The sequence below is a fragment of the Pelophylax lessonae genome (genome assembly GCF_965119305.1).
Source record: "Pelophylax lessonae genome assembly, chromosome: 6".
NCBI lineage: Eukaryota > Metazoa > Chordata > Amphibia > Anura > Ranidae > Pelophylax > Pelophylax lessonae.
This window is the reverse complement of record NC_138773.1, coordinates 54,403,565-54,419,263: the sequence shown is the minus strand read 5'-3', so window position 1 is coordinate 54,419,263 and position 15,699 is coordinate 54,403,565. Positions and strand designations below refer to the sequence as shown.

Genomic DNA, 15,699 nt, shown 5'->3' with positions numbered 1-15,699 from the left:
TGCCTAACCAATGTTTTTGCGTACACAGTGTGCTGCTTTTACTAGGGATGTGCTGATTTTTATTCCCTGCTTTGCAGGGAAACAAAATCCAGTACCTCCCTGCTGACAGGACGGAGCTCTGCATTGTTTACATATGTAGAACTCTGTTGTGTGTCTCTCCTTGCTGATCAGTGGGTGCTAGTGGGCATCCGTTGGCCAGCACCCACTTATTGGCTTGTACTGTGTCAAATCACAGCACGGCACCGGCGGGGTGCACGAGCTTCCCCTACCCGGAAGGGCCGAATCATGTACTAGGTACATAATCCAGCACAGGAGAGCAGCCTTGCTGCCGTACATCTAAGTGATGCGGACAGCAAGCGGTTATATTTTACTTTTTTTTAACATTTCTTCAGTTACTTCCTGGTTTCCAGGTCTAGGCTAATAGTGTCATATATCCCTGGAAGGGAGGAGGGGCTTTCTCAGCTAAGCACAGCCTCCTGCCTGCATGCCTGAGCTAAGAGCAAATGGATTTTAAGAAGTAAATCATGAATCATCTGCCTTCACTCAAGATGGCCACGGCCAGAAATGCTGGGGGGGGGGGGGGTTATTTTTCCTAGTGATATCTCAACAAAATAAAGAATGGAGACGTAGGTGAGTTTGCTTTAAATATTAAAAATGAAGTCAATAGCGTTTTTGGTTCATGGTGCTCAGATACAGTGTAGTTCTGCTTTTATGTTTTCTATGATCCCGTGTCGAACCATCCCTGCCATGTCTTTTTTTCAGTATGAAGCCCCCCCCCCCCCCCCCCATCTTGCACTGTCAGTTTAATGTTCTGTTATTTCTTCCAGCTATGGCCATCATGTGCAGCATTTTAAGGTTCTTCGAGAAAAATCTGGAAACTACTTCCTTTGGGAAACCAAATTTGGCTCGCTTAATGAACTTGTGGAGTTTTATCGATCGAGTTCAATCGCCAAGACCCATCCAGTGCTTCTACGAGATGAAGAGGAAAAGGTAAAGATTTGGGAAGGTTAAACATGTCCACCCCATGTACTTCAACTGTATATTTTAATCCCAATTCCAGAGAAAAAAAAAAAGATTTTTTGTTTTGGATAAATTGAAGAACGATAAATTGATTTAAATCTGGAAATGCCCCAATAGAATTTCATTCTTTTTCAGAAATTTTCAGTCAACTAATTTCATTCAAAAGGTCGTAAATTTTCATTCTTTCTAAGATAAGGGTCTGGTATAGATGAAGGGAATCCCCAGCCGTTTGCTTACAAACAGAAGTAAGGTGGCTGGGAGCTGTCATTTACTGACAATTATAACAACATTTCTTTCTTATTATTATCAGTTTTGCTGTAGTAGGTTTCATCCATCATAGCTGTGCTCCACTTCCCAGGCAGGGCATCCTCCAGACATCTTATCAAAAAATTTGCTAGCTTAGAAAATGCCCATTATTGTTTTTTAATATTCATTCTCAATTGACTTCAGTCACCTGTCCTGAACTAATGTTTGCCGATCCTGCCTTGATCCGAACCCAGTTTTATTCAGCTCCTCCCTAGTCTTGGGGACCAATGTCACCGGGACAGAAAGATCCAAAATTTGACACTTATCATTGGAGCACCGGATGAGGGCAAATCTTTTTTTATGGACATCTGTTCCGGTGATGATTGTCATGAGGGTACTTCCTTTCCTGTTGGAAATTCTTCTCACTTGTTGTTGTGTAAGACAGGAAGTGAAAGAAAATGTTCCCAATGGGATACAGACAGCAAATAAAAAAACATGGCAAGAGTCAGAAACACTGCACATGCTCGCCTCCCCCTCCCCTCAGCCTCTGCCTACCGTTAGTTGGAAGCTGCTGTGGCCGTGCCCCCGACCCGACTTCCTTCCTCCCCAGCAAAAAAAAAAATTGTCAGGGGGCAGTGGGCCGCATTGCCTGCGGTCCTGGGCCGCATGCGGCCCTCGGGCCGCAGGTTGGACATGCCTGGGTTAGGGTGTTTAGGTATTTATTATTTTTTTATTATTTTATTGTATTTTTTAAGGTTTAGGGTCCTTTCACACGAACAATCCCATCAGATCCGCCTGTCAGTTTTTAGTCGGACCTGATCGGATCCTCCATCCATCCCTATGGGGCAGGGGATGTCAGCGGAGACATCTCCGCTGATATCCGCTGCTATCCGATTCCGATCCTGCCCATGGATTCCAGACGGATGGAAACCTTATTTTCCATCTGTCCAGCGGGTCGGATGGGATCGGATGAGAACGGACCATTCCCATCCGTTTCCCCTATAGGGGACAGCGGGGATCTGACAGCTCCCTCTCCGCACACAGAGCGGAGATGGCGCTGTTATCCGCCTGCTCAGCGGGGATCGGCGGATCGATCCCTGCTTAGCAGCACGGAGTCCGCCGACGGAGCCGGACTGTGTGAAAGGAGCCTTAGGGTATATTTATTTATTTATTATTACACAGTATTTATTTATGATTGTTTTTATTTATTTGTGTGTTTATTTTACATTTATTTATTCATGTTTTATTATTATTAGTAGTAGTAGTAGTATTAACACCCTAATCCTAACAAAAAAAAAAATGGAAACTAAATCATAAATAACCCAAACCCCAACCCCTAATCCTAACCATATCCTAACCTTAACTATAACCTCTTATCCTAACAAAAAAATAATAATAAAAAGAAAGAAAAGCTGATGGAAAAGCTGAAAAGCCTAGCAACAGATGCATCAACAGATGATAGTTTTCTCTGTTGGCTAATAAAAAGCCAAGCTTTTTAAAAGCAAAGCTAAAAAAATACTGTAAAAAAAAAAAAAAAAACACACCAATCGCGCATAAAAAATCGCTGCAAAAACATTCAAAGATGCTACTTTTAGGTGTGCATGTAGCCTGACTGGAAGTTCAGGTAAGCTGTACATAGGAACGCTGTCATAACATATGAATGCTTTAGTTTTTTTTTTGTTTTTTTTTTAAAGAAAAAAATACTATCTTGTGCTGAATCCATTGAAAAAGTTTATTTAAGAAAAAATAGTTGTTTGCAAAAACAACTCCTGCCACAACTCCTGCACCTGCACACGACAGGTACCCAGCAGATGCCAGAATTGCATACTGAGCTGTGCGGGATCTTTTTATATTTTAAAAATTGTTGTGCAAATATCTCATGATGTTATGTATAATCCCTATGTATATCTCCTATGTTGATCAGCTCCATCTAGTGGCCATAATGTGGTACTTTCCTGAAATACTGCATTAAGTAAAATACTGCATTATGGTAATTAAATGGATCAAAAAATCATGGAAAATACACATTAGACACAATACAGGGATTATTTGCGACGGCTGTGAGAACACTTGAGACACTTGCACAGCTAATTGTTTCACAAATAGACACCACATCATGTCTATTCTGCATCAGAAAGTCTGATTTGTTTGCAGATTTTCAGTTACGCTTTAAGTAATACTACATAGAAAGGCACAGCAACATTCCCCTTATTATATTCCTGTGATCAGAGGTTAGGTTAGGTTTATAGTTGGCCTGTCGGTATCATTTCTCATTCTCTTCCTGTTCAGTTACACATTATAAACAAGAGCATTGGACTAAGAGTCGTCCTTTAACCTTCTCGCTCTGTCTGTGTCCCGGGGATTTACAAGCCAAACCGGGCACACAACTCGCAATAAAATTTTTGGCTGCGGCACTGTGTCATTATTTTGGTATTAACTCTCATCCAATCACACACCGCCGTTGCCTTTTTACAGGTGGCAAACCCTAAGCCTATAACGCTGTAAAGATTTACCCAGAGAAAAACCCACATACCAATAATTACTGACATGCTTCAGGCTTTTGGACCTGCCCAGCTTGTACATAAAGACTGAACATCAAGCTCCCCAGGAGAAAATCACATTCATAGGTGTCACGGTGTGTTTACATCGGAGGAGCCTGGGGTGTTCCTGAGATAGACCTGTTTTATGCTGGTCACACAGACAGATTTTGTTTACCAGCCGCCACATGTGAGGGTGTTCCTGCTTGGGTAGAGGTTGAATCAATTATTTAAAAATGATTTGATGAAAGCAAACTGGTCTCCAGATTTTAGCATTGCTTGTGATTTTTGGGCTGTTATTGATCTGCAGGTAATCAGCACTTTAAATGCTTAAAGTAAGACAGGGAAAATTTCCAGCCTGTTTGAAAAATTCTGGACTGATCATACACTTGTCTATGGAGAAGGAGCAGTTCTTGGTCTGTCGTATCAAGTATGGTACAAATTCTTTGTGTGATCAATGCTAATGTGAAAGAAAATGCCCCAACCAAGGTCAAAAATGAAAGGAGGAGAGATAGTACATCAGAAAAACCAATACTCCTATGGGACTTTAATGCAGCCATAAAGAACAAATTACTTTATGTAAAATAAATGTTTTATTTATAATGGAGTCATTTAGATTTGGAGCTCCTGTTTGAGGCTGGCCTATATTGTGCACGCTTGCTTGAGGATGAACATATGGTTATTCATGCAAAATCACAGCTGAGTTTGAATTGATCAAATATGATTGTTCAACATGGATGACTGCTACCACAGGTGCTTGTTCTCTCTGCCTGGCTGCAGATAAGCCTTGCAGTCCCTTGCGTGCTCAGTGGGGGGGGGCTCAGTAGACATCATCTAGTGATTAAAAGCCTGTGGTAACGTCATCTGGTTTAAGGCTGTTGATGATATAATAAAGAAATTCCTTCCTTTCCCTGATGAAGACACAGTACTCTTTGTAGAACTATTTGTCCCATTGTGTAGGAGGAGACATAGTAATCCACCTTGGTCAATCCTGTTTGGACAAATGAGACCCGGTCCTGAGAGTAAGAAAAGCCAGCCTGGTTTAAATGGGACTAGATCCTAAATTCTCAATCTCATTCCATAAGGCTGTGGGATTCCACATCCGACAGTACAATGACTTGAGTCAGCTCTCAGACCAACAGGCCTCTAGGTGACATTTCTGGTGAAATATATAAAATAAAGAACATGACATACCATCGCTCAAGTCCCAGTAAAAAAGTCAGCCCTTTCCCTATTGTCCCTTGCCTACTCAGTGGCATTATACATACACCAGTAATGAAAGTCTGGCCTTATCCTTTTTATTTAACGATAAAATATGGCATTATTTAGGACAGTGTTTCTCAATCTTTTTTCAGTCAAGGCACCCTTTAAAATTTTGGACAGTCTCAAGGCAAGCCATTCTAAAATTCGAATAGCTTAACGCAACTTCCACACATAGGACGCCCAACGTTAGAGGTGATTTATTCTTCCAAAGCAAATACATTTTTGCACACTGGTACTGACTAGCAGGGCTTTTTTTCTCAGAGAATAGGTGCAGGAACTCCCTCTTTTAGAGGTACCTCTTTTCTCCGCCCCCTACCCATCTCAAAGCACTGTTCCTTGGTTCCATCCCTTACCCACCTCCCAATACTGCCCTTTAAGACAATACAGAACCAAGTATCATTTTGTGGTGTTAAGTAATGTGTATGGAATTTGGGAATGATAACAAGAAAATCAGGAAAATAAATCCCCTGCAGCCAGCAACAATAAATCCCCTGCAGCCAGCAACAATAGATCCCTCTAACAACAATGGACCACCCGCAACAAAATTTCCCCCTCAACAACAATAGACTCCCAGCAGCAACAACAACATATCTCCCTACAGCCTGCATCAATAGGCCCCTCCCTCAACAGTAGATCTCTCCCAGCAACAACTGACCCCCCTGCAAAAATGTATCCCTTCAAGTTAGAATAGATCCCCCAGCAGTTATTATAAATAGACCCTGCACACCCCAGCAACCTTTGCCATTACATACAGTCAGTCCTGGAGGTGCCGGAACTGCGTTCCCCCGCGTTCCCGCTGAAAAAAAGCCCTGCTGACTAGTATTCCAATGTTTCTCTTCTCCCTCAATTTCTCTCCATCAGTCAGCTAATGTCACCCCAGTGCTGAGGGAGAGGGGCACAGGAGGGTCAAACAAGGATGCCGTGGAGGCAACAAACATCCTCCTTAATAAATGATTACGTCATTGGTAAGTGTTAGGATGCCGGTGTCTAGGAAGTTATAATGGTGCATAATGAAAGCCCGTGGCTTTCATCCACCTGCTAGCTTGTGTAAAACATTTTGATAAATTTTTAGGCATTTTGCCAAGGCACCCCTGAAGACACCTCAAGGCACCCCAGGGTGCCTGGGCACCCTGTTCGAAAAAGGCTGATTTAGGACATAATCAGAAGTAACAGGGAAAGTGGGGAGAATGTTATCTCCTTCAAGCGGACTATGCACTAAAAGGTAAGGTGCACATGTATAGGTCAAATATAAAATCATCTCATTAAAGTGAGAAGAAAAAACCTGCAGGGATAAAAGGTTACATACTTACCACACCAAAGCAGATAACATGGTCCTTCCAGCAACATCCTGGGGAATACCAAGTACCCCAAATCCCAAGAGAAGATTCTCTAGGACAGTGCAGGATTGTCCTCTAGGACAGTGCAGGATCCACGGTGCTCCCAGAATCTCGCCAGAAGGTATTGTGATGTCACTCTCACATAAACATCGCGGGCGAAGCCAGGAGAAAGGTAAGTACTCTATGTTTGCTCACTTTATTTCCCAGTGTTTTTTTTTTTTTTCTTTACTTCAATGTGGAAGTTTTAGATTGCAGCAGGGTCCCTGATGTATTAGGCAGACCTTACTTTTTAGTGCATGGTCCAATTTGGAAAGTTGTTTTTATGGGAGCTTGTTAACTATACCATTGTATTTTGAAAATATGGGAGTTGCAGAGTGAGGCTCAGAATGGAAAATAGAAAATGTATGTGAAAAAAATTACTTCAAGGGGCAAGCAAATCCAGAAATTTGGTTCGTATGCAGGATTCATTAAAATTTCTATACATTTCTTACTGTAGACCAATGGACTCCATAAAACCTGCTGTGCATTTACATAATCTGGACCACTTGACTCTGTACAACATGCTGTATGTTACACAGAATGGAACAATTTACTCTGTAGAACAGTGCATTACATAATCTGGACCCCTGCACAAAGTACACTAATATTTATGTTACATACATGGGACCACTATACTTTGTACATCATGTTTTATATTTAGTTTACATAGTCTTGACTCCTGTGCTCTGTGAAACCCCTTCGTTCTATAATTCTGTGCTTTATATTTCATTTGGTGAGCCCAGAAGGGGCTGCCATCCTTTGTGCTGCAGCAGGAGGGGTTACACACATTGATCTTTGATCTAGGATGTGGTGGTCAGCTCTTGTCTGAGAGGGTCAATCCTGAAGGACTGGCCAGTGGTCTCTAGTGCAGCTAAGGGTGTCCACTGGAAAAGAAAAGAGGGAGGAAGGAGAGCCCTTATAGTAAAGTTAATTGCTTCAAAAAGAATAGTTGGCTCACATAAAAATAAATATAGTAAAATGACATCTGTTGAGGCTGCAGTCACCCCAGGGGGTGAGAACATGCGACCTTCCAAGTGCATAGGTAAAGAAAACCTGTCTCCATGCAGGATGAAGGCGGTCTCTCTCTATGACACAGGGTGACATCCTGGGTCCTTTGCAGTGTTCTCGAGCGGCGTGTGTGGAATCAGTAAGTTCAAAAAAAAGTCTGTAAAAATGGCCCATTGATGGTCCAATCTGCAAAGGCAGATGTAAGGTTGGAGTAATCTGGTTTAATGAACATTGAATTACTTTATTTGACCGAAAATCATTTTCAGTGAAATAAAGTAATTTCACGTTCAATAAACCAGATGACCTAATCTTAGGCATCTAACAATGGCCTCCTCTACCAATCGAACCACCGACGTGCTTTTTTTACAGTCTTTGGTTGCCTCAGGTGCTAAAAAACTTTGACACTGGGTGGACCTCTTCAATATGCTGTTCTAGACACCGCATTTCCCAGGCTGCTGTAAGAAGATCAGTAATGGCCTGTTCATTAATATTTCAACAAGTGGGAACAGGCAAGAAGTGGGCAACTCATGTGACTGATGTACAGGGCTTTCCAATGAAGGCGAGGCCCCAGTACAATGCCTATATCATTCTCTAGTTTAGTATCAGAGGAGTATCAGGGGAACTAGGTTGGGTTTCACTTCTGCTACCAGCTAGCAGAGCTCATGGGATCTCTGAGCCGGTGGATGCAGGTGGGGACAGCCATGCATGGAAGGTGCATTCATTCTACATTCATTCTGTCTAAAGGCGTTTGTTTTATTCTATTTCCACTTCACTTTTTTTAGCAAATAAAAAATATTGACATGTGAGGTTTTTATAGGGGAAGTATAACATTGGCGGTCACTTTCTTTTCTTTTTTAAAATGATTATAAACTAATACCTCCCCCCCCCCCCAGCCACCTACATAAAGAAGGGCACATACCATGACCCTAAAGCTTTACTACTTTGGAGCCACAGTAAAATAAAGTGCATGTTTCATTCAGGGGATGGTACTGCCCCCAAACACAAAGTGTTAGGTGCCACACCACAACCACCCTGCAACCACTTTCAATGCTAACGGTTGAGCCAAGGTGGTTATGACTTTTCAGACATATCACCTCCTCAGCGTTTGTCAAATGCCCTCTGAAGATGATCCACTGGAGACTGCTTTTCAAAAGGATAAATATATAAAAAGGCGCCTGCTCACCTGTGACTTACAAACAATAAAGCTGCCTTACTTGTAGTGAAAAACTATATGCACGTAAAACCAAAAAGGGTGCGGGGCTAATACACATTAATAACATACATTAAAAAGTGTAATAATAATCAACTGAAAAGTCCATAAACAACATGATAAATCCACACCATAAAGTGTAATCTTCGGTGTTCTAGTGAATAATCTTCGGATAAGACACAAATTACCTCCACTACAGTAAGAAGTGCACACTTACCTTTCATTACAGTGACCTCTAAATTAATCAAAGGTCAAAAAGTGCTTTGGGATATTTGGTAATTCATCCAAAACAATTAACACCTCTTCATTTGATCTTCCAATTTTGTCCTATATCTCCCATCATCTCTCCAAAGGGAACCACCACAGTAAACCAGAAAAAAAGTACTATGGTGTAGCATTTTTTTGCACCAAGTATAAAAAGATAACAAGGTATTGCACACACTTGTATATGTGCCATGATTCAGCACATTTGTACACAACATTTAAGGTCTTAGCACCACTGCATCTCCTTCAAGGAATTAGCGTGCGTTCCAACAACCGTAAGTTAGGGCCGGACGTGACATCACTGCCATGGATTCCTGAGGACTTGGTTTCCTAAACTAGTTGAGGCCCCCATGGGTATTGTCACTTCTGGCTCTGGTCTGTCACTCTGACGTCACCTCCGGCCTGAACATTTGTGCTGAGTCAGGGCACATCTACAAGTGAATGCAATACCTTGTTATCTTTTAATACTTGGTGCAATAAAAATACTACACCGTAGTATTTTTTTCTAGTTTAATATTGTGGTGGTACCCTTTGGAGAGATGATGGGAGGTAAAAGATATAATTGGAAGAACTAATAAAGAGGTGTCAATCATTTTGGATGAGTTACCAAATATCCCAAAGCACTTTTTGACCTTTATTCATTAAGAGGTCATAGGAGTGATGGTGAGTGCACATTTCCCACTGTGGTGGTGGCAATTGGTGTCTTATTGGAAGATTATTTACTAGAACACAGAAGATTACAATTTATGGTGAGGATTTATCATGTTGTTTATGGACTTTTCAGTTGATTATTACACTTTTTAAATGTTTGTTATTAATATTATGTATTAGCTCTGTACCCTTTTTGGTCTTATATGCTTTTCAGAGGGGCCTCAAGGGCTGCTGCACATCAGAACAACCCTTAGAGCTTACAGTAGACCTCATTAACATTAACATTAACACAGACGCTTACACCCACAGTCTATTAATGGGCCAGATATCTGCCATGTCTATGCATGGATGCAGCTTCTTCTAATTTGACAGTCGTGGCGCTCACCTGCACCAGCACGGCAGTCAAATTTGCGGGCTGTCTCCATGAAAAGACATGAATGGGCAGGCCTGGACACAGCACCTGCTGGCTCTAGCCACTTAAAGACATTGCCCATTCACGGACTTTGGGTGTATAAGCGACTGTGTGAAAGAAGCCAAAGTCATAGAGGCTGTCTGGAGCTGGAGCAGTATCATTTTACTATATAGAAATGTACATTAACATATGGTTTTATTCAGCCTGTATGGGACGGGGAGGGGGGGTTACAGGGGTGGGAATGGAGGCTGGAGTGATTATATAATTTATATGTACATTTTATTCAACTACTCACATTTTGTTTTGCTCCTCAATGAAAGTCTGTCAATACACAGTGCTGAAAACAAGGTCCCACACCAGTGATGTCACTTTCTTCGAAAATTTTAGGTTGAACAGTGAACATTAAGGTCCTTATCACCCTCTGAACCCCCGAGGTCAAGACCAGCCCTTATAACACGTTTCACCATTTTGGTCTTAGCTGTAGAATGCACCTGGCATGCCCACATGGATAAAACTTCGAACTTAGAAGCAGTGAGATTTCCAGGGATATCTCAATCATATGTCAATGCAATTACTGAAATCTCCTCTAAGCTTTCAAACGTGAATTCCAATGTTTTCAGCTTTTATTAAAATAACACCTGGTGATCCTTGTTCAGTAACTTGATAATAGTTATAGGGTGACAATGTTCTGTTTCTATCTGCATTTGTGCTCCTGCGTTGCCCCCCGAGCTTATGATGGAGTTGTTTCAACAGATATTGTACAGGCATGGTCCACTGTTGTCCCCATTAGAACCCACCCGTGTGCCATCACTGGAGTGTATATGGACAGGCAGTGACTGCAAGGAGGCTTCAGGAGATCCACAGCACTAGGATGTAAAAAACTAAGAAGAAAAGTAAAAACATGTATTTTATTTTAAAAAATGGCAATTGTTTATGGGACAGAATGACTTAGCAAACCAACGATCAGTCGATTAGGTTTTACATCTACTTTAGCGTTCATGCATATTGGGCTTTTACAGCCATTTATTATGCCTAGCGTCATATCCCAACACTTTCCCACGCCCAGTCAGCCTACCATACAAGTGAATGGCTGTGCGCAACCGTGTTCTTATAAACGCTGAGGATTCTTTGTATTGGCCTTTACCTGCACATGCACATCTGATTTATTTTCTGAACGCAAAACTTCTGCGTTTACAAGTACACGGCCATTCAAAGGCAGCCGTGCATGAACCCTCAATCCAGAGATCCTCTTTGTCTTATGAATAGTTGATATATGTACTTTATAATAAACATTCAGAATAACAAAGAGAGATTTTTATCGGGAGGTGGGTGTGTTCAGTAGGCTTGGCTTCATCGCAGGCCATTTTGTAAAGTCAATCGCCTCATCTTTGGCAAACTTTCAAGTCTTTAATGTATATTTTTTTCACCGACAGTTTCATTACAGTGATGCTGTAAAAAATCCAGATGGCTGCTCTCTCACAGCAATACAGATCTTAAGTGTGCTGTCATGGGGTTTAAAGAGGGATCAGAAAAAAAAAAAACACAAAACACTACAAATACTTTTTTTTCTATGCAACCAGGTGCTAAACAAGAAAAAAAAAAGCTACAGATGTGCTTTAAGCATTTAAAACCGAATGCTAGCCTAAAATGTAATTTAAAGGGTTAGTTCACCTTTTCATAAAAAATTAAGGTGAACTTACTTACTCCCTACACTCTTCCCTCACCCATAGTCCCCACTGCACTTACCTCCTTTATCTTCTGCTACCCATGCAGCCAGTGTAGTGGTCTGGGCATCTGAAAAATGCAGTTCACATGGTGGAGGCTATGTAGCATCGTGCTGGTGAGCAGGCATTGGTCAGCGCTGGCACATGGCCTCGCTGACCAATGAGAATCGCTCTGAGTTGTCCCGGTGTTACGGGAGAAAGAAGGGTACAGAAGAGTGCAGCTTTAAATTCCCAGAACACATCGGCAAGTGTAGGCAGTAAAAGATAACCATCCAAGTAGGGAAGTGCAGTGGGAACCAGATTGTGGGGAAGGTGTTGTGAGTTACTTCACCTTTTCATTTTTCGGGAAAAGGTGAACTAACCATTTGCATATATTCCTCAATAACCACTAAGAATATAAATTCACTTTTTTGTGCATTAGCAAACCCAGTTACTACCATATATAAGATACAGTGACATCATCAATTGGCTGTACATAGCCTATGCAGAAAGAAGAGCTGTGGGCGGGGCCCAGCACGCCCACCCCCCCTGCAGGAAACTATAATGGGGTGGATACCAGACCAAGGGGAGAGCAGCAGTGAGCAGTCTTTATTACAGGAAGCTCCTGCACAGAGGTAAAGTCTCACACTGAATTACTGCATAAATCTCAAAGGAATACACAAAGCACACCAAGATTTAAGGAGGAATACACATGATGAATTTATTTAGACAATATTTTCTTATCAAGGAGTTCACCTTTAACCATTTTACTTGCACAAACTCTTCTGGAACTTACACAATCTGGATGTGTTAGCCGGTTCACAAAGGAATCCAGTCTGTCCCCGTTCCCCCAATCGACTTTCATCTCCTTCACTTGTTTGGAAATACGGCTAATGTTTTTTTCTTTTTCCTTCTCTTTTCTGCAGAGGAAGAAGATTTTTGTCCAGGCCCAATACGACTACCGATCAGAAAAGGCCTACGAGCTCTCTTTCCAGAAAGGGGAAATAATTGAAGTCTTGGACAGTTCAGATCCCTGCTGGTGGAATGGAAGGATTTCCGAAAGGGTTGGCCTCTTCCCTCGGAACTATGTCAACCAGATCCACATGTGATGGTGTGACCATTGCTCCTCTGCTTAAAGACTCTGAACCTAAGGTTTGTCAGAAGTTGACAATGACCTCAACCTAACTGAGAAAAGGTGGAATACAATTGCCTCCTTATATTTTCTTATCATCATAGAGACTTTACTATGGATTTTTTATTTTTATTTTATAAGTTATCTAGTAACAGAAAATCTTTTTATCTTATTAAAGGGACAATAATAGTACATAATATAAGTAGACTTTTATGTTTGCATTTCAAGTAATGCTCTAAAACAGGGGGTTCCAAATTACGGCCTATGGACCACCTCCAGCCTACTACAAGATTTTACTCAGCCCTCAGCTAGGGTCAGTGGTGTATCCTCAATGTGCACAGACTGAGGGTTAAGATGAGCAGAGGATATCTATGGTCTTCGCCTCAACAACTACCCCCCCCCCCCCAAACTGTACCTGGACTTTGATAGGGATGTGGATATAAGAGGGACTCTGATATAAGAGAGACTCAAATGGATGTCCTAAAGTAAGGGGCTCTGATGGTGACCCTGATGTAAGGGGGTACTCTGATGTATGGGGAAGTCTGATGGGGACCCTGATGTAAGGGGGGACCCTAATATAACAGGGGTTCTGATGTGGACCTTAAGGAAAGGGGGGACTCTCATGAGAACCCAGATGTAGGGGGGTACTCTGATGTACGGGGAAGTCTGATGGGGACCCTGATGTAAGGTTATATTCTGATGTACGGGGAAGTTACATAGTATAGTTACATAGTTAGTCAGGTTGAAAAAAGACACAAGTCCATCTGGCTTAACCAATAAAAAACAAAAAACAGTCTGATGGGAACCCTGATGTAACGGGGGTTCGACTCTGATGGGAACCCTGATGTAAGGGGGTACTCTGATGTACAGGGAAATCTGATGGGAACCCTGATATAAGGGGGTACTCTGATGTACAGGGAAATCTGATGGTAACCCTAATATAAGGGGGTACTCTGATGTACAGGGAAATCTGATGGGAACCCTGATATAAGGGGCACTCTGATGTATAGGGAAGTCTGATGGGAGCCCTGATGTAAGGGGTACTCTGATGTGGAGGGAAGTCTGATGGGAGCCCTGATATAAGGGGGTACTCTGATGTACAGGGAAGTCTGATGGGAACCCTGATATAAGGGGGTACTCTGATGTACAGGGAAGTCTGATGGGAACCCTGATATAAGGGGGTACTCTGATGTACCAGGAAGTCTGATGGGAACCCTGATATTAGAGGGTACTCTGATGTGGAGGGAAGTCTGATGGGAACCATGATATAAGGGGGTACTCTGATTTACAGGGAAGTCTGATGGTGACTCTGATGTAACAGGGGTTCTGATGGAGACCTTGAGGTAAGGGGGACTCTGATGGGAACCCTGATGTAAGGGGGTGCTCTGATGTAAGGGATAGTCTAATATGGACCCTGATGTAAGGGGGGACTCTGGTGTAAGAGAGATTTTAATGGAGACCTTGTGATAAGTGGGGACTCTGATGTAAAGGGGGGCTCTGCTGCAGACCTTGAGGTAAGGGGGGAGTCTGATGGGAACCTTGGTGTAAGAAAGGACTCTGATGCAAGAAGGGACTCTGCTGGGATTTTTTTTTTCAGCCTGCAAATATTTATAAAATATACAATATGGCTCCAATACTCGAAGATTTGGAGACCCTTGCTCTATAAAACTTACCTGACCCAACAAACAAACAAACCAACCTGGAAACAAAGAAAATATAAAAAATTCTCCTCTTTAAGAATAAATTGTGTTGAGCTAAAGAGTGTTCATATTATAATTCATTTTTAGAATTTTAAAAAGTGTATGCAAATGCACAAATTTCAAAAAGACTTGAATACATGCATTTTTAAAATTGAACTGCAGACAGATAATAAGGACACAAATTATTGCAGCTCTGTATTGATCAATTTATTTTATTAAAATGCAAGTAGTGTAAGTACATGGATTTGACTTGGTATCTGCCTTCTGCAGTCGCTGTACAGTAGTCAGTCAGTTGTGTTGCAATGCAATGAGCATGCTGATAGGAGGAGAGAGCAGAGTGATAGAGATGAGCTCATCATTGGACTGCTTTTACTTTCACTGTCCAATCACAAGCTCAGGGAGGGACAAGACCTGTAGGTTAAACTTAACTGCAGCAGAGAAAAATCAGGTCAATTGCCCTGCCGGAGAGGACCGAGTTATATAAATCTAGGGAATGGATGGACAGAAATACAAATTCTTTAGCAGATAAAACACCTCTCATAGATGTATTAAAGATTTTATTTTGCCTGGATTTCAGCTTTAACATTTCCCCCCAAAAGATGTGTGCTATTGTTCAGCATATTTTGAGGTTTGCACACCACCGCCTGACAGCACAACAGGGCAAGTGACACAACTAGTTCCTGGTTCAGCTTCAGAGCTTCCTGTGTTGTCATCAGTGATGATGATTTATTGTCCTTTGATGAGACTGGAGGTGGAATTGTGACCCGAGAAGCTGCAAAGGTGGACCAGGAAAAGAGCGTTGTCACCTGCCTGGCTGCTAATTTGAAAAACTAAACCAAATTCTATCTTTATTATATATAAGCAGGCCCTGTTCATGTCTGAGAATTGTTCTTCCACTGAGAAGTTTTTCTTCATGTTTTTGATATGATACAGAAATGTTTTGGGCTTTTTGGCATACACTGTAAACCAATGCCTGGGTTTTTGTGTCATAATGTGCAAGGAAGGATCATCGCCGCCAGGGCTGCAATATTCTTTTGTCATTCCATCATCGACATTTTCACATTGTTTTCCCCTCTGTTCAGCATCTTTGGCCATCTTGATTGGCCGGCCTGGAGTGATGTAACTCCCGCACATGTGCATTGGAATTAATTCATCCCGACACCTGGCAGACCCCAGA

General features: G+C 41.9%; 1 protein-coding gene across 2 annotated transcripts in view; it reads left to right on the top strand.

The window, feature by feature from the left end:
• The window catches only part of GRAP (GRB2 related adaptor protein), a 112,266-nt gene extending 98,780 nt beyond the window's left edge, over positions 1-13,486 (top strand). The window contains exons 4-5 of one of the 2 annotated variants that reach the window (XM_082260624.1): positions 828-990; positions 12,617-13,486. In XM_082260624.1, the coding sequence (XP_082116750.1) occupies positions 828-990; positions 12,617-12,799 (346 nt within the window). In that variant the 3' untranslated portion in view covers positions 12,800-13,486. The remainder of the gene's footprint in view (positions 1-827; positions 991-12,616) is intronic. The other variant, XM_082260623.1, reaches the window with a different exon arrangement.
• Positions 13,487-15,699: the final 2,213 nt, after the last annotated feature.